The 18,932-nt window shown below is 47.2% G+C and overlaps 2 protein-coding genes across 2 annotated transcripts in view; one reads left to right on the top strand and one right to left on the bottom strand.

The window, feature by feature from the left end:
- Positions 1-18,058, top strand: part of AAAS (aladin WD repeat nucleoporin) — a 29,273-nt gene extending 11,215 nt beyond the window's left edge. Inside the window, exons 10-17 of the mRNA XM_083427627.1 lie at positions 858-982; positions 1,459-1,519; positions 2,109-2,199; positions 5,522-5,615; positions 7,699-7,766; positions 10,115-10,196; positions 15,023-15,107; positions 17,624-18,058. Of these exons, the coding sequence (XP_083283753.1) occupies positions 858-982; positions 1,459-1,519; positions 2,109-2,199; positions 5,522-5,615; positions 7,699-7,766; positions 10,115-10,196; positions 15,023-15,107; positions 17,624-17,767 (750 nt within the window). The 3' untranslated portion in view covers positions 17,768-18,058. The remainder of the gene's footprint in view (positions 1-857; positions 983-1,458; positions 1,520-2,108; positions 2,200-5,521; positions 5,616-7,698; positions 7,767-10,114; positions 10,197-15,022; positions 15,108-17,623) is intronic.
- Positions 1-18,932, bottom strand: part of MYG1 (MYG1 exonuclease) — a 225,535-nt gene that overhangs the window by 180,040 nt on the left and 26,563 nt on the right. The window lies entirely within an intron of this gene.

Genomic DNA, 18,932 nt, shown 5'->3' with positions numbered 1-18,932 from the left:
TAGTACCTCAATACCAGAGAAGGAATCACCATCAGTTCACAGGGGGAAAGCAATATAGGGACTTGGGAGAAAAGAGAAGTCCTTTCATGGCATGGAAACAACATTAATGCAAATGCCAGGAGGGCCTTTTTGGGGGAAAGAGTATTCATCAGTTGGAGCCATTACTAAGAAGACTCACTCCTTCATTGTCACCCTTTGCACCTCGGAAAGCCCTTGGAGGCACAGGTGGGAAGACACTTTCTATCAGATACTGGGGTCCTTAACCACGTAGGGCTGCATAGGCTAACACAGCATCTCCAGAAATTAATGTGGAGCCAGTGCACCTAGTCCCTGTTGACAATCTAGCCACCATATTCGGTGCCATGGGCAATTTCTGCCTTTATGATGCGGGAGGGAGACCACAAAAGCGGTGGCGGACAGAGCATGTAAAGCTGTGGCCATGCAATGACCTTGTGTGCCTGTAGCTCACAACCACAGGAAAAGGATGAGAGATTACTGGGCATCGGCTGTGGAAGCAGAAGGGCTTCTAAGCTATCGAAGGAAAGATAACTTATTCCTACAGACATGCATTGTGTTAAAGCTAGACAGAAAATAAAAGTCCAATACTGCTAAGTGCAGGCACCCCCAAGCTCGGCCCTCCAGCTGTTTTGGGACTACAACTCCCATCATCCCTAGCTAACAGGACCAGTGGTCAGGGATGATGGGAATTGTAGTCTCAAAAACAGCTGAAGGGCCGGGTTGGGGAGGCCTGGCTAAGAGCGATGGCTGTGGTGCTCCTCTCTGATTCTCAGCTGCTTGCTGGAGAAGGCGCTGCTCCTTCCAAAACAGCTTCCTCTGTTTGACCTTGTTCCCTTTAGGTGTGGGATGTATCCACAGAAAACTGCATCCAGTTGCAGTGGTTTGGAGGAGGCGGAGTCACATACCTGGCTTGGTCTCCTGACGGCAGCAAAGTATTAGCAGCCACACCTTCAGCAGTCTTCAGGTGAGTGGAGAGGGCCTGGAAGCTAGCAGCATTGGATCAACCCCAGGAGAGGCTGCTTCATTAAAGTAAATGAGGCACACTGCCCCACCAGCCTCATTCTGTCCTCAGGCACCCCCCACCTTCCTGCCTTCATACTTGCAACCAGTCCAGGGGTTGGTCATGCCTGCCAATTTCCTCCTCCTTAGTCTCAGAGTTGCCCTTGAAGAATTGAGCAGAGAGGATGGGAACAGAACTGAAACTGGTTAGCTCCTCCTGCCATTGGCTCTAGCGCCACCTGCTGTTGGCCTCCCTGCTTTCCCTGTGGTTAGCAAGCCACCATTGATCAGCCCTCTGAGCCTTGTCTAGTGCTGGACCATGGCGGCAGGTTAAAGTGGAGAAGCATTCGTTGCCACAGTTCTCCCTTGAGCATTTCCTTATACTGAATTGCACTCAAAGTAACTCTGCTTCTTTGTACCCCCTCATGCTTCTCTTCGCAGGGTATGGGAAGTTCAGATGTGGACTTGTGAGAAGTGGCCGACCATCAAAGGTCCTTGCCGCGTAAGTCAGGGAGGCAGCATGGGGGAATAGGTTGACAAAAGCAACCGGAAGTCCAGGCCCTCTTATTTTTCTATTGGTTTCTCTTTCAGAGCCTGTGGCCCTGCAGATGTTGCTGGACTACAACTCCCATCAGCGTGAGCAACGTTCAGGGATGTTGCGAGTTGTCATTGAGCAACACCTGCAGGGTTACAGGTCCCTGTCACTGTTAGAATCATCTATATAGGCTATTATTTGCTGTGGAAACAGAGTAACTTGTGCCCAGTGAGTTTGTGGCTTTGCTGAGATCCCCACCCCCAACTTAGGCCTCCTAGGTGTGGATCCATTTATTACTTGTTTGACCATGTGGGTTTTCTTCCAAGCCCCACTTTCAGCAACCTGACTCACCCAAGCCTCACTCTGACTCCCCTCGGTTTTTATGAGTCGGCCTCTGAAATATCCGTGGCTACAACAGTCCTGACTAGGTCCCATTTGCTGAATGGGGCATTTCTCACCTTGAAAGTCATATTATGCATTTAGCACAGGATTTTTAGACCCTCCTTGACCCTTGCCTAAGTTAAGAGTGTGTCTGTTTACGTGTCTTCCCTCAAAGACTGGCTGTTGGAGTCCGGACGGCAGCCGCTTGCTCTTCACAGTCCAGGGGGAATCGGTGATATATTCTTTGTCTTTCCTGGAATATAGCGGTGAGTAACTTGTAGCTTGAGCGGCCTGTAACTAGTAAAGCTGTGTGGATTCTGCAGATGCAGAAAGTAGGTTCCAAGCCCACCACTCTGCATCTTCCTGTCTGTCTCAATAAGTTTCTAACTAATAAGCCAGGGTTTCCCAAACTTGAGTCTCCAGTTGGTTTTGGACTACAATTCCCATCATCCTTGACCTCTGGTCCTGCTTGCTAGGGATGATGGGAGTTGTAGTCTAAAAACAGCTGGAGACCCAAGTTTGGGAAACCTTGCTATAAGCCTGGGGTCGTCAACCTAAGGCCCATGGGCCGGTAGTGGCCCAAGAGGCTTGTCTAACCGGCCCATGGCGACCCCTGCTGCTGCACGCTCTTAGTGGTGCGGTTCAGCGCAGGGACCGACTTCCGGGTTGATGGCGCCTGTCCTCATGTGCACGGGCTCTCCTCTGACCCGGATGTGCGCTGGAAATAGTGTGTGTGCACGTGTGCGGGACGGAGAAGTGCCTGTGCGCATGTGCACACGCTATTTCCGGCGCACTTCTGGGTCGGAGGAGTGCCGGAAATAGCGTGTGCGCACGCTCACGGACGCTCCTCCGACCCAGAATAGCACACATTCCAGCCCATCCTCCGGCGGACAGAGCGTTGACTGGCCCATCCTCAGATAAGGTTGCCAACCTCTGCTATAAGCGCTACAGAGGGAGGCTTTGAAATCCTGCCTGGGACAGGGACCTTTGTCCCCTGGCAGCCTCCAATTCTGTGCTATCTAGCATCTTGTATGTGGGCTGTCCTTCACCTAAGGACCTTGAGTTAGCTTCATCCTCACAAAACCTGTGAGGTGTGGGAGGCTGAGAGAGGGGTGATTTTTTTTGTAAGGCTACCCAGTAAGCTCTGTGGCTGGTTGGGGGTTGGATATAGGCATTTATCTCCTCTCAAAGTTGCTTGCAGATGTAATGCTCTCCCTACCTAGTACTTACCACAAATAACGCCACCCTTTAATTTCAGACCTTCTTTATTTTTGGTACTCTGACCTACCGCACGCAATTGTTTATTGTCGTGTGTATACCAGCACTTCCCTCTATTTAAAAGCTTCCTTCTGGCTCCCCTCCACCTCCCGCTCCAGACTACTACTAGAGGAGAGACTGTAGCTGAATGAAGCTGTGCAATACCTGGCCACTTCTGGAAGCAGCGGTGTAGCTAGCTGGTCGGGCGCCTGGGGCGGCATGTGTGCCCTGCACCCTGGAGCAGAGCGAGCCACTCATGGGGACGGGGGGAGCTATGTCAGGGTGCTCTGTGTGGAGCCTTGCTGCTGCCTCCTGCTCAGCTGTACGGCGGCAGCCTGAGGGAGAGGTGGCAGGCAGACACAAGCCCCATGCTGCAGTTTCGTGCAGTGTGGAGCCTGTAGGCGCCTGAGCCACCACGTCAATCCCAGGAGAGATGCGTGGCTTGGGCACACTGCAGGTACCGCGGTAAGTGCCGCCCCCCATGATGTGGCGCCCAGTGCCCCCCCCCCCGCTATGCCTCTTGTCTGGAACTTTTGTGTGTCTGTGTTTTAACGGATCAGGTAGCAGCTGCTGGGGAACAGCATCCTCTGCCTGAGACCCTGGAGAGCAGCTGCCAGTCATGTTTTATTATATATTGAATTCCTGCTCTAATTTTCATTCAAATGAATCCCAAAGCTGCTTACAAGCAGTAAGTAACTATAACATGAAAGAACGCAATAGTATAACACCACAAATGCAGCGTAAATCACACAGAATCATTCACGAATCGTCAGTGAAACAATTGCAATCTGTAAAACGCTGTTCATAGAATTGTAGAGTTGGAAGGGACCCCCAGGGGTCATCTAGTCCAACCCCCTGCAATGCAGGAATCTCAGCTGAAGCATCCATGACAGATGGGCACCAACCTTTGCTTAAAAACTTCCAAAAAAGGAGAGTCCGCCACCTTTCGTGGGAGTTCCACTTCTGAACAGCTTACTGTCAGGAAAATTTTCCTAATGTTTTGTCAGAATCTCCTTTCTTGTAACTTGAAGCCATTGGTTTGAGTCCTACCCTCCAGAGCAGGAGAAAACAAGCATGCTTCCTCCTCCGTGTGACAGCCCTTGAGATACTTGAAGATGGCTATCATGTCTCCTCTTTTCCAGGCTAAACATAACCAACTCCTTCAAGCTCTCCTCATAAGGCTTAGTTTCCAGACCCTTGATCATCTTGGTTGCCCTCCTCTGCACACGTTCCAGCTTGCCAACAAAGCAAATAAGCTAAACATGAAGGAAGAGTCCTATTATATGATTAACAAATCAATACAGCATTTATAATCTATAAAACAATATTAACTTCATCTACAAAATAGCAACCAAAAGGTAAACTAAGCCCTATTAAGTTCATACACACACTTTCCACACACCCATGACTCATAATATTTCACTGTTTCACTGCTCATTAAAATACAGTGGTACCTCGGGTTACATACCCTTCAGGTTACATACACTTCAGGTTACAGACTCCGCTAACCCAGAAATAGTACCTCGGGTTAAGAACTTTGCTTCAGGATGAGAACAGAAATCGTGTGGTGGCGGCGCGGCAGCAGCAGGAGGCCCCATTAGCTAAAGTGGTGCTTCAGGTTAACAACAGTTTCAGGTTAAGAACGGACCTCCGGAATGAATTAAGTTCTTAACCCGAGGTACCACTGTACACATCATGCCTGTGGCAGCAACTCCCTTCTGAAGGTTCCTCGGGCTGGAGGTAGGGGCAGCAAAGGTGAAACCAACCACCCCCTGATGGCAAACAGAGTCTCCCCTGCCAGTTCTTCCTTTGGAAAGAGCTTTTTTATGAAAGCTCCTAGGGCGGGGCAGGTGGGAAAAGCCATTACCTGCTGGCCAATGCACACTCTCCTTCCTGCAGGTGGACAATACTGGATTAGAGGAACAAATAGTTAGATTTCCTGTAAGGCAGGAGTGGAAAACCTTTCTCAGCCTGAGGGTCACATTCCCTGCTGAGGGCTGCATATCAGTGGTGGGTGGAGCCAGAGCAACAAATGTGATTACTGTTATTAACTTTGCACAATCAGCTTACACACCCCTCCATCCAAGCAAATGAGAGGCATTATCAGAGTGACGCATCTCAGCCATGCAAAAGCACTCAGGGTACGAAGAACAGCCAATGAGGTGTTTGGTCTGGGGATAGGTCCAAGGGCTAGGTAGAGAGGCCCTGTGGGGGTCCATTTCCCCCAGGCTTCAGGTTCCCCATACCTGCTATAAGGAAATGTTATATGTTCTTCCTCCTCCTATTATTGTTTTATTTCCCTCGGAATGACTTTTTCCATCCTCTTCTCAGGGGAACAGCAAGGGCAGGTTGGTGGGTCGAAAACAGCTTCCATCGTGGCTGATCTGTCGGAAACCACTTTTGAGACCCTGTATGGAGAGGAGAGGTGAGCGGAAGAGAGAAAAACATGTGTCTTGTAAGTGCTGCACAAGCACATAACTGAGTGTTAGTTGGTGCAAGATTCTAGCCCTTAAAGGCTGCTAAGATAGGATTCAGAACGTGGACGATGTTGTGTGAAATCTCAGAAAGGGAGTGGGGTTGGGGTCTTCCTGAGCAAAAAGTCTTATATTGCATTCCCTTCATCATTAGGAGCAGAATCAGAGAGACTGGTGCTGTGTTGTTTTGAGAGAGTTCACCCCACCCCAACACGTGATTATTAGATGTTCTAAAAATCCATGCTTTTATTACCCTGAAAATGCATGATGTTTTTTATTACCCTGAAAATGCATGATCATCCATTATCTTGCTGGATTCTCATTCTGCCAGTCACATGCAAGAGGAGGGACTAAAAGTTATATGCTGTGGTTTTGAAGCCTTACCAAACTCTCACTACAGGGAACTCTGCTATTCCCAACCAGCTTCTGAATTTTTCCAGGCATTGCTTATAGCCTAGAAAGTGAAGCTCCCTTGTTAATTTTGCAATTGGGTGCTGCATGTTGTTTAAGTAATCTTGTTATATTTATAGTATAAAAATGTTTGTTTTTTTGGTATGTTGCTATATTTTTGTTTTGCAACGTTATTGTCAAATTATTTTTGTAGTGTTTGTTCGAAATGTCCTGTTTCTTTGTTGTAAGCTGCTACGAGCATAATTTTTGGCATACAAATAAAATGAATGAATGAATGAAAGTGTATCTGTGTAGTCTTGGAGGGCTGGAAACCTGCTTTTTTAAAAATAGCAATAGGAACAAAATTAACAAGATGTTAAGTTTTATACCCACTGCTGAATACGCACGAGCCAGGAAATGAGTAAAGGCTTTAGCATTTTGATTATTTTCTTGTTTATCTTAAAAACCTGTTTTAATAATCAGTGTATGAATATGCAAAAGTCCTGCCCTGCAGCTATCATTTTTGTTGGTTTATTACATTTATATCCCACCTTCCCTCCAAGGAATTTGAGGTAGCGTTCTTCCCCTTCTCGTGTTATCCTCACAACACCCCTGTGAGGTAGGCTAGGCTGAGAGGTAGTAACTGTTACAATATGAGAACATCGCAGCTGCAGACAGTCAGCTTGTTGACATCATGCGATATGGCTAGCTGTGCGAAAGAACCTTCCCGGAAGTTCACAGGCTGGAGAAGTCTTTGTGAAGTGTGTAATTTGAGACCTTCCTCTTGCGTGTGTACGGGAAGTCTTTGTCTCTTGCTGGATGGAAACTGAAGTGATTGGACACGTTTTCTGTAGAGCTGTAATGTCAGAAATAAACATCATGTAAAGAGATTTCTGACTACTCTTCTTTCCCCTGTGGAAGGGGGAGAAGTGGGTTTGCATTTTCCCGAGCTGGGAGATGTCGCCTATATCAAGATCTCCCTGGTCTGTCTGGGAACGCAGCCAGAGGCAGATCACCGGTAAGCCAGCTCCGGGAACAGGGAGAGGGGACAGCCTCTCCAGATGGGGCTGGTTTTCCAACAGTAACTGGCCCAAGGTCATCCAGTGGTCTCCTAGGCCTAAAAAGGTAAAGGTACCCCTGCCCGTATGGGCCAGTCTTGACAGACTCTAGGGTTGTGCGCCCATCTCACTCAAAGAGGCCGGGGGCCAGCGCTGTCCGCAGACACTTCCGGGTCACGTGGCCAGCGTGACATCACTGCTCTGGCGAGCCAGAGCCGCACACGGAAACACTGTTTACCTTCCCGCTAGTAAGCGGTCCCTATTTATCTACTTGCACCCGAGAGTGCTTTCGAACTGCTAGGTTGGCAGGCGCTGGGACCGAACAGCGGGAGCGCACCCCGCCACGGGGATTTGAACCGCCGACCTTTCGATCGGCAAGCCCTGGGCGCTGAGGCTTTAACCCACAGCGCCACCCGCGTCCCTCCTAGGCCTAGTACTCGACAAATACTGTACCACTCGCCGCCCCCCCAAGTGTCATCATTCCACATCCTGACTGTGATCCCCAACTCTTCTTTTGGCTTGAGTATGGATGTCTTACCTTGAGTGTTTCTCCATTGGCCTTTCATTTTGTATTCTTGTGTTCCAGGATTGGAGGGGAGGTTCTTTCCATGGTCTGGGACCCCAGTGGCGAGAGGCTTGCAGTTGTCATCAGAGGTAAAGTCCTCTACAGCCAAAAGTTTTGACGAGATAGGGAGAGCTGGGGAGGTTGGGTGCGTTTCTCACAATAAGCCAGTACATACCGTAATGGCCTGAATATAAGCCCCCCCCCCCCCAATTCCAACTGTGAAAAGTTAAAGTGTGGCTTAAATTCACGGCCTTAAAAATTGGCTTTTACGATATCGCTGTAGGATTTTCTTTTACATTTGTGGGTATGAGTGCCTGCGGAATTTTAAGGGAGCTGCTTATATTCGGGTATTGTCTTCTTGCCCCCCTTGAATTTTAAAGGTGTGGCTTATTTGCGAGTGCGGCTTATATTCAGGCCAATACGGAAATTTTTATTCCAAATCAGAAGACAAAATTTTTTGGGGGTGGGGGACCCATTTCCCCCAACCCCAATAAAGCATTGCTTCTTATTTTACTTTGTGGAGCAACCGATATGCACCCTCAGTCACCTTATGCAGATGCTATAGTCAAGTGAAAAATGTGTCTCTCTTTTTTGTTCTTTTCAAATGCACGCAAGTAGTGGCTGACCCTTTCCCCAGTTGCTCTCTGTGTATTTGTTTTAATGGACAAAGGATGCATACGCACATACTTCTCACTTGTAAGTTTCCTCGTGGTTTGGTTTTTGTTGCACTTACCCTGTGAGGTAAAAGAGACCGTGAATGAATGGCAAGCCTAAGGTAGGGTTGCCATACAGCGGTACCTCGCAAGACGAATGCCTCGCAAGACGAAAAACTCGCAAGAAGAAAGAGTTTTTTGTTTTTTGAGTTGCTTCGCAAGACGAATTTCCCTATGGGCTTGCTTCGCAAGACGAAAACGTCTTGTGCCTTTTTCTTAAAACCGTCAATGCATTCCTATGGGAAACCGTCAATGCATTTCCTATGGGAAACCGTGCTTCGCAAGACGAAAAATTCACAAGACGAAAAAACTCGCAGAACGAATTAATTTCGTCTTGCGAGGCACCACTGTATTTCAAAAAGTAAAATTCCTGACACCTGCAAAGTTGTTGAGCTTTTGCACCCGAAAACCAGGATGTCCCTCCCTACCTTGCTCCCAAAAGGAAAACGAGAACCAGCCCTTTTTTCCCCACCCTGTCCTGTTGGAGGGATGGCAAGTGTCCCACGCCTAAGCTTAAGAGCACGAAATGGCTTGTGTTTGGTAGTGCTTAAAATAGCCCTTCTCTAATCTGCATTTTAAAGCATTCTGTGATCCTCTCTAAGGCTTCGGAGAAAGAGATGGAGAGGTCCAGCCTGCACCTTGGTTCAAAATTCCTAACATGGGATTCCGAGTTCTAAACCAGGCAGTTTTTTGCGTGAGCCCTGAATCTTTTGAAAGTGCGCGGGAGGGATGATAACAGTTAGCACCAGTTTGCAAGCACACCGGCTCCTTCCTCGTGGCTTCGTATTTGATGGGAAAGGCTTGTTTCAACGGGAAAGAGACAACTGTGGTTTTCCTACTGAAGCAGGCCCAGGCAACACTATCTGTTCAGCCACACCGTCCGCCAGCCTTGCTTCGTACCCTCCTTGAGTGTTTTTGTTGCCTGGCTAGAATGCGTTTGCCTGCCCTCTTAATGCCATCTGCTTCACTGGGTGGCGGGTGGCAAGAGGTTTGTGAGTGTATGTAGAAACCAGCATACAGTGGTACCTTGGTTGTCGAATGGCTTGGCTCCTGAACAAATTGGCTCCTGAACGCTGCAAACCCAGAAGCAAGTGTTCCCATTTGCAAACATTTTTCAGAAACCAAATGTCTGACGCGGCTTCCACGGCTTCCAGTTGAGTGCAGGAAGCTCCTGCAGCCAATCGGAAGCCGCGCCTTGGTTTTTGAATGGTTCTGGGAGTCGAACGGACTCCCGGAATGGATTAAGTTTGAGAACCAAGGTACCACTGTATTACCTTTCTGCAGGGAGTAAACAAACACCATTCCAGTCACATTAGTTGCTGTATCCACTTTTGCCTTTGGCTCCTCCCATTGCTGACATGGTGCCCCTTGGAAGATTGTCTACAAGGGCACACGACACGCAGTCTGAAAAAGGGTTGCCACCCTTGTTGTGAAAGGAAAACATAACATGATGTCTGGTGTACTTCCATCTCTGCAGTCTGAGCCCAGGCCATTATCCAGATGTTCTAGAAGCCTCAACAGAGACGCCAAGGGTACTGAACCCCTACCCACCTAGTATCCTGCCCTCAGCAGTCTTTATAGATTGCATTAACAGTACTTTTTTAAAAGCCTATCATCATGGCCTTAAAGGCTACAGACCTAAAACAGTAGGCTGTGTCTGATTTCTGCGCATAAATTCTACACGTTGCTCTGTTCCCTCACCTTTTTCTGTTTTCTTTTGGCAGGAAATCGTGATGCTCCCGACTGCAGGGTCATCATTGCCGTATTTCGCACCCGCAACAGCCCTGTGTTTGAGCTCTTGCCATGGTTTGTATTGACATGCTTTGGTTTTCTGGTTGCTCTTAAACTGGAAATGGAATCCGTGAGCCCCGTGTCATTCCAGCCTTTGTGCTGCTGTAGGTGTCAAAATGTTAGGAAGGTGCCTTATAACCTGGTCAGAGTATATGACCCTCTAGATCAATAGTTTTCAACCTATGGGTCCCCAGATGTTGTTGCACTACAACTCCCATCATCCCTGAGGTCTGGCCTTGCTAGCTAGGGGTGATGGGAGTTGTAGTTTAACAACATCTGGGGACCCACAGGTTGAGAAAGGCTGCTCGAGATCAACATTGTGACTATTTGTGACTGGCCGTGGCTCTCTAGAGGGTTAGTCAGAAAGCAGACTTTTGCATTTGCTACCTGATCCCTTTTTTTAACTGGTGATGCTTGGGACTGAACCTGGGGATTTCTGGATATGGAGCAGATAATTATTATCATTACCATGATTATTTCATTTCTATACTGCTTTATATTTTTAGGAAAAAATCTCTGAGCGGTTCACAACCTACATTAAGACATCAAATACAAAATCCTGAATAAAATAACATAGCGAAATTGACTTGCAAGGTGGTGTGTGTTGTTCGATAAGAGATTGCGGGGGGGAGAGTGGCTCATTTAATTTCATTGTGCACAGGTGTACAATGACAATAAAGGTATTACAAACAATTATAAATAAAACACTACTGGAGATAGTGAAGTATGCATTAAGAGCAACATACTAAAATTTTATCTAAATTTTTTTTAAAAAAGCATTACGAACAAGGTCAGTGTCAGCAGAGTTAACAAAAAAGTTTTTATCATAAACATTTCAAAAGAAAACATGCTTTCTTAGATACCAAATCCCACATTTAAAACAGCACAGTTAGGAAGATAATAATATGCTGCACCATGGAGGTCAGTCTTTCTGTAGCGTTTCCATGTGCTCTTGTTTCCATCATGGTGTTCTGTTGCGCCAGAAGCGGTTTAGTCATGTTGGCCACATGACCCGGAAAGCTGTCTGTGGACAAATGCTGGCTCCCTTGGCCTGAAAGCGAGATGAGAGCCGCAACCCTAGAGTCCTCTGTGACTGGACTTAACTGTCCAAGGCTCCTTTACTTTTCCCTTTCTGCAGCTCAGTGGTAGACTGAGTGTGCATTTACATTACCTTCTTAGAATGCAGTGGTTCCACACCCCGATGCATTTCGCAGCTCTCCCCCATCGCCCAAAGCTTCAGCACGACTTCATTAGCGTCAGATTCATTTCTGTTCGTTAAGCACCAGGGGGTGGGGATGTCTTTACACTGAGCAATGGTGTTCACACCTTTAACAGAAAAGAATTAGGGGCAGCTTAAGCTGGTTTGAGGGACGTGGGTGGTGCTGTGGGTTAAACCACAGAGCCTAGGACTTGCCGATCAGAAGGTCGGCGGTTCGAATCCCTGCGACGGGGTGAGCTCCCGTTGCTCGGTCCCTGCTCCTGCCAGCCTAGCAGTTAGAAAGCACGTCAAAATGCAAGTAGATAAATAGGTACCGCTCCGGCGGGAAGGTAAACGGTGTTTCTGTGCGCTGCTCACAGCCACATGACCCGGAAGCTGTATGCTGGCTCCCTTGGCCAATAAAGCGAGATGAGCGCCGCAACCCCAGAGTCGGCCACGACTGGACCTAATGGTCAGGGGTCCCTCTACCCTTTACCTTTAAGGACTCTGGTGGGAAGCTGGTTTGAGAATCACCGCATCAAATGATAATATCTTATAACAAAGCACAGGGTATGCATATACATTTTTTAGAAAGATGTGTAAACATGGATTAAAAACCCATCACTGATAATGCAAGGAGTGCGCAGGGTGAGCATGGCCCAAGTATTGGATTTGGATAAAGGAACTTCATGGTTTAAATCCACCCAGCCACAAAATAAATGCTTAATTTATTCAGGGCTGCTTCACACATGACAGATACATCTCACAGAAGTAGTATGGAGTTTTGAGTCTAAAAAGTGCACCATAGGAAGTTCTAGTGGGTTGCAGGCAGGCAAAACAGGAGTGCACTGGTGGTGGTGGTGGTCGTGATGATAATAAATAAATAAATAAATAAATCAAACAAACCCCACCCATCTGGCTGGGTTTCCCCAGCCACTTTGGGCGGCTTCCAACAAAATATAAAAAAATACAAAAAAATTCAAACATTAAAAACTTCTTTAAACAGGGCTGCCTTCAGATGTCTTCTAAAAGTCTGGCAGTTGTTGTTCTCTTTGACATCTGGTGGGAGGGCGTTCCACAGGGCGGGCGCCACTACCGAGAAGGCCCTCTGCCTGGTTCCCTGTAACTTCGCTTCTCGCAGGGAGGGAACCAACAGAATGCCCTCGAAGCTGGACCTCAGTGTCCGGGTTGAATGATGGGGGTGGAGATGCACCTTCAGGTATCCTGGCCTCCTTCAGGTATTCACTCGTCATGAATGGACTCTTCTCATGTTATTGTGAACATGTGGGAGATGAAGCAGGGCGGTTCTTTTGCATGAAAGTGGTAATCCTCACTGGAGATCTCATGCTCTTAGTGTCCTTTAGCCTATGACTCAAGCTTTTATTGTGATGTTAAATGACATAAAAAACCCTACTCTGGAAGCGCTGTGTATGGACTACTCTGCATGTAAGAATAAAACTGATCAAAGCTCCGTACCGAAAGTCTGTGGTTAGTATAAACTTTACAGACTAAGCAAACTCAGATGGCATCTGCAATTTTACATAATTTGCGGGAAAGGCAGGGTCCGGCCCTGAAATGCTGAGCTCTTATAATCTTGTCCAGTACCTCCCATCCCCATCTTCTTCTTCTGTTGCTGCTTGTGAGATTTCCCTAGGCACTACTGCTTTTAAGCTTATCCACAGCCACAAAGCTCTGAAGTGTGCTTCTTCTTTTAATATGAAAACTGAGATTTTCAGGCTTTTAAAAACGATTGAAGAACAATTGCATTGCATGGGGGAGCTGGCAGGGATTGTGTCTTGTGTGGCAGTGATGCAATAATAATAATAAATTGCTTGGCTTAGAAGAAGGACTCCTCTCATAAGGGGATGCTTCTTCTAGAATAGTTCCTATATATATACATAAATCATCTTAACAAACAGAAGATACTTCTTCTATTCTCTTATTACTGGGTTTAAAACTCATCAGATTTATTCCCCTGAGACTACTTTGTAATCGAGTGACAGCCCTAACTTATTTCAAATATTTATCGTTTGCCTATTCATAACTCAAGGTGGTTCACAAGCAGTGTCTAAAAATAGTTTAGAAGAACCTTTGAAGCATGTGCCATAAAGCAAAACCTATATTTGTCAGCACAAAAACAACAGTGATGAATTAACCTCTTAACCAAACCCCCAACCCTTCCAGTCAAATGTGTGTTGCAGCCTTTTCTGAAAGCCAGGGGAGAAGTTCTAATAGGAATACTGAAGAGGGAATGTTTTAACTTCTAGTAAATGCTACTGATCTCACTTCCTACCCTAAAATAGCACTGGAGTCATGTGGGATGCGGGAAAGGACAATGTATGTATAGAAAAATCAGAAGTTGAGTTCTTGAGGATTATTGTTTACATATTTATTCTGCCCCAGTCCAAATCGACTAATGATCGCAGCTTGATTAATGCCCGTTTAATGTAAATGGGTTTTAATGCACTGTAATTTTGAGCTTTAGTGTATTTATTTCACATTTATGTACCACTTGATTGTAATTAAACCTCAAAGCAGTTTGCAAAACAGATGAAACAATGCAATTATCAGTAAGAGAAACAGTTAAAAACAAATATTTGAAACATTCAGAAACAATGAAAAGTAACAATAGAATCAACCTCTTTTATACGGCTGGATAGGCTTGCCTAAACAAATGTTTTCAGCAGGTGTTTTTAGCAAAACATCTTCTTTTGGTCTTTTAATCTTAGGCTAGGTGAGACATATTTTAAACCCTCACCTGTATGTTAGTCACTAAAACCCAGCGCATGTTTTTCTTAATTTTTTGGGAGAACAGATGCTTTGCCTGAGAATTGATAAGTAGTCAAGGTGAAGGATGTTGCATGAGAGCTGGAGCTTTAGAGCTTTAAAATGTCCCACTTAACTTAAAGCTTTAGTGCTTTAAAATGTCCAATTTCTGCACCCCAGAAGCGAATGCCCTCCTTAGCACAAAGGCCATAGGAGGTAGGAGACTGGCAAGCACAGTCTCTCCACTGTTGCTGGTGGTGACAATACTGCCAAAAAGATTCTCCCCATCACAACTGCTTCCCCCTGTGATGCCTGCCCTTTTCTTTGCACGTGCCCCAGAAATGCAGCACCCGTCAGTTCTCTGATGCCTTTGAGAAAGCAGTAGTATTAGGGTTATACCACCAGCACACATGGTATTTTATAGGGTTACCGTAAGCAAAAGGTTCTATGGCTCTCCCTTAAGAGGGTAGATTCATAGAAGCAGCATGGTCTGAATCGGCTTCTGCCAACCTGGTGCCCTCCGGATGTTGCGGACTGTCGTTCTCATCAGACCCGCTGGAGTTGCAATCCAACGCAACCTTCTCTCGGTTAATCTGAATGGTTAAAATAAATAAACCTAAGGAGGAAGGGGGAAAGAAAAGAAGGCTAAAGGGTTAAGCCCAATGGCCTTGTGGGAGTTTAAGGCTGTGCTCTGGGAGGCAGTTTCAGACATAAGACAGCATCAAAGGCCAGTGGGCTGGTTTTTTTTGTCCTAAGACTACTTTTTGTGTGCCTGCATTGGAGCCTAGGCCTGCAGCATCACATCACAACAGCCTATGAGTGTCCCTTGCAATAATGATATCTGTATCTCTCTTTCCCCCACCACTCCTTTCTTCAGTGGTTTCTTACAGGGAGAAGATGGGGCTCAGCCACAACTAGTTGCTTTCCACCCTTGCTTTAAGAAGGGAGCTCTTCTGACAGTGGTAAGCGTTCAGCCTTCGCCGAGATTTTGAGGAGCATTTGCTGTAGCCTGTGGGAATGCTGATAAGGGTTTGTTGTTGCCCCAGATGGGAGCTGCTGGAATGACTTCTGTCGTGGCTAAGCAGCACCTAGATGGGGCTGTGGAGTAGTAGGAGAAAGGGATAATAGTAACTATAAAGCATGTTGGTAAAGGTAAAAGTAAAGGGACCCCTGAACATTAGGTCCAGTCGTGGCCGACTCTGGGGTTGCAGCGCTCATCTCAGTTTACTGGCCGAGGGAGCCGGCATACAGCTTCCGGGTCATGTGGCCAGCATGACTAAGCCGCTTCTGGTGAACCAGAGCAGCGCACAGAAACACCGTTTACCTTCCCTCTGGAGCGGTACCTATTTATCTACTTGCACTTTGACGTGCTTTCGAACTGCTAGGTTGGCAGGAGCAGGGACCAAGCAACGGGAGCTCACCCCGCCGCGGGGATTCAAACCACTGACCTTCTGATCGGCAAGTCCTAGGCTCTGTGGTTTAACCCACAGCGCCACCCGCGTCCATCATTCATGTTGGTATGAGGCATTAATTGGAGGACTCAACATGCTCTGCAGTCAAACACAGGCACCATAGCACACCTGGATTACTGCTAGACTAACATGAGCTCCCGTTGCTCGGTCCCTGCTCCTGCCAACCTAGCAGTTCGAAAGCACGTCAAAGTGCAAGTAGATAAATAGGTACCGTTCCGGCAGGAAGGTAAACAGCGTTTCTGTGCGCTGCTCTGGTTCTCCAGAAGCGGCTTAGTCATGCTGGCCACATGACCCGGAAGCTGTATGCTGGCTCCCTCGGCCAATAAAGCGAGATGAGTGCCGCAACCCCAGAGTCGGCCACGATTGGACCTAATGGTCAGAGGTCCCTTTACCTTTTTAACATGAGCTATGCAGTAACGGTGGCCTAGTTCCTGTTATCAGCTCAAGGGTTTTTCCTTGGTGAAAAAGCTGAATAATCTATTTTACTCACATTTGGGTTAATACCAGTTGCAGGATGCATTTTGCTAATGTTTGCAATGCTACCAGTAACCTTATTTAGGGTGGGTCAAAATGTTCATGGGCTGTGAAACACATCTTGTCTTGTTTGCTTTAAGGATTCTGGTATCATTGTTGAGCATGTACTGTTGTGATTTTGGCAGACTGTGTGTCTGGAGGGCAGAGGCTGATCTGTTCAGTTGGGTTCTGGGTGTCTTGTGCACCACTCAGATTTGTGTATACTCTACGATTCTGTCCTGGACTCGACACAGAATTCAACAATCCACAAATCTCAAGCTTTTAAAATTGAGCTTATACCCCGTGATACTCTTTGCCCCAACCTCTGAGAGCCCGACACATATGTACGTCCCTCTTAAGAGCTGAAAAGGTTTAGAGTATAAATTGCCCACTTTTATTGGTGCTCAATTCCTGTGATTCTGGTGAACTGATTTGGGCATACTGCTTTAATGGAGGAAGTTAAGCTCAGAGGAGCAACTTAACTCAGAGATGCAAGAAACCACCTCTTTTTGTGAATGGGTCACTGTTGCATCGCTTCATAGGATGGCAGGGGCAGCTTCCCTCTGTGGTTGGATGTTCTGGGACTTCCTTATTTTTTTGTTACATGCCCAGGAGTTTTCTTACGGCATGCTAGCTTGCCCAGGACAAAGTTTGGGAACTGCCGCTTGGGAGCACAGGAGAAGTGTGTGCCCCGTGCCATTTCAGAGGCCAGGTCCAGGACGGAGGGGCTCCTTCCAGCCATGAGAAGCAGATGTCCTTCTTGAACTGGGCACCAGTTCAAGAATGTGTCCAGAGGAGGGCAACCAAAATGGTCAAAGGCCTGGAAACGATGCCTTATGAGGAACGGCTAAGGGAGCTGGGCATGTTTAGCCTGGAGAAGAGGAGGTTAAGGGCTGATATGATAGCCATGTTCAAATATATAAAAGGATGTCACATAGAGGAGGGAGAAAGGTTGTTTTCTGCTGCTCCAGAGAAGCGGACACGGAGCAATGTATCCAAACAACAAGAAAGAAGATTCCACCTAAACATTAGGAAGAACTTCCTGACAGTAAGAGCTGTTTGACAGTGGAATTTGCTGCCAAGGAGTGTGGTGGAGTCTCCTTCTTTGGAGGTCTTTAAGCAGAGGCGTGACAACCATATGTCAGGAGTGCTCTGATGGTGTTTCCTGCTTGGCAGGGGGTTGGACTCGATGGCCCTTGTGGTCTCTTCCAACTCTATGATTCTATGATTCTAACGTAGCAAGCAAATATGCCAAGTTTTGTAATATCTATAGGTGACAGAACCCACCTTTTCTTGGAACAAGGTTCCTAGTGCAGGGGCGTGTATATGCAGTGGCTCTGTTAAAGGGCCCTCTGTGTTCCATCCCATCATAGGATCCCCTCTTGTTGAGTGCCAAACAGTATGACTGAGAAGCCTGGAAGGTCAGGGCAGGATATGCAAAAGGTGATCTTCTGCTCCTACTTCATTTATATATTTCTTCTCTCTCTCCTCAGTGCTGGTCAACAGGAAAGGTCAGCCACATCCCCTTCTTCTTTGTGGTTGCCCAGTTTCCATCCTTCAGCCCTGGACAGAGTCCCCTCATTCCCTTGGGCAGTAGAAGCAGCACACGGGAGCAGCCATTGTTTTCTGAACTCTAAGGGTCAACATGCTGGGCTTCCTCCCTGCCAGCCTATGTGCCTTCAGAACATTGGAGATACCTTCAGAACATTGGAGATACACACTGTGAAGGCTGCTTCTGCCCAAGTCCAGCTTTGGAAAGCGCCATCTTCTTTCTGTCAGTTGCAGTTGAGGCGTTGATCAGCTGACACGCTGATAGTGTTAGTAGGCTATCCACAAGCAGCCTTTGAAGGCAGAAGAACGTCTGCCAGAGATGGACCACTTTGTAGTTTTCGCATTTGAGACAGAAAATAAAAACAACAAAGGGTGAATGTTTTATTCCTTCAACGTTTCCAAGCAGAAGCATTCTTAGGGCTTTTACGTCATCAGCTTCAGAGGGCATCGTATCTCGGAAATTATCCTAAGTCAACATCCTCCATCCGCACAAGCAGCAGTTCCTGGATATTTCAATTATTTCTGCTTCGTCCCCTGCAAGGATCTTTTTCACAGATCGTTGTGCTGCTTATGGATCTGCCAATTTCGCATCCCTTTCCACTGTTTGCATACTGGGATGAAAGAGGTGTGTGGGCAGACTGAAGTTGGGCAGGGCCGTGGCTAAGTGACAGAGAATATGCTTTTGCATGCAGAAGGTCCCAAGTTCTGTGCTTGGCAGTTCCAGGTAGGCCTGGGAGTGTCCTCTGTCTGAAACCTTGGAGAGCCACTGGCAGTCAGTGCTGTAGGCAATACTGAGCCGAATTGACCAATGCTATCTGTATCACTTCATAAAAGGGGGAAACATATAATGAGTGTGGGACGCGGGTGGCGCTGTGGGTAAAACCTCAGCACCTAGGACTTGCCGATTGCATGGTCGGCGGTTCGAATCCCCGCGGCGGGGTGCGCTCCCGTCGTTCGGTCCCAGCGCCTGCCAACCTAGCAGTTCGAAAGCACCTCCGGGTGCAATAGATAAATAGGGACCCCTTACCAGCGGGAAGGTAAACAGCGTTCCGTGTGCTGCGCTGGCTCGCCAGATGCAGCTTGTCACGCTGGCCACGTGACCAGGAAGTGTCTGCGGACAGCGCTGGCTCCTGGCCTATAGAGTGAGATGAGCACACAACCCTAGAGTCTGGCAAGACTGGCCCGAACGGGCAGGGGTACCTTTACTTTTACCTTTTATCTGTATCACTTCATAAAAGGGGGAAACATATA

Source organism: Podarcis tiliguerta (genome assembly GCF_965153285.1).
Source record: "Podarcis tiliguerta genome assembly, chromosome: 2".
NCBI lineage: Eukaryota > Metazoa > Chordata > Lepidosauria > Squamata > Lacertidae > Podarcis > Podarcis tiliguerta.
This window is presented reverse-complemented; position numbering and strand designations above follow the sequence as displayed.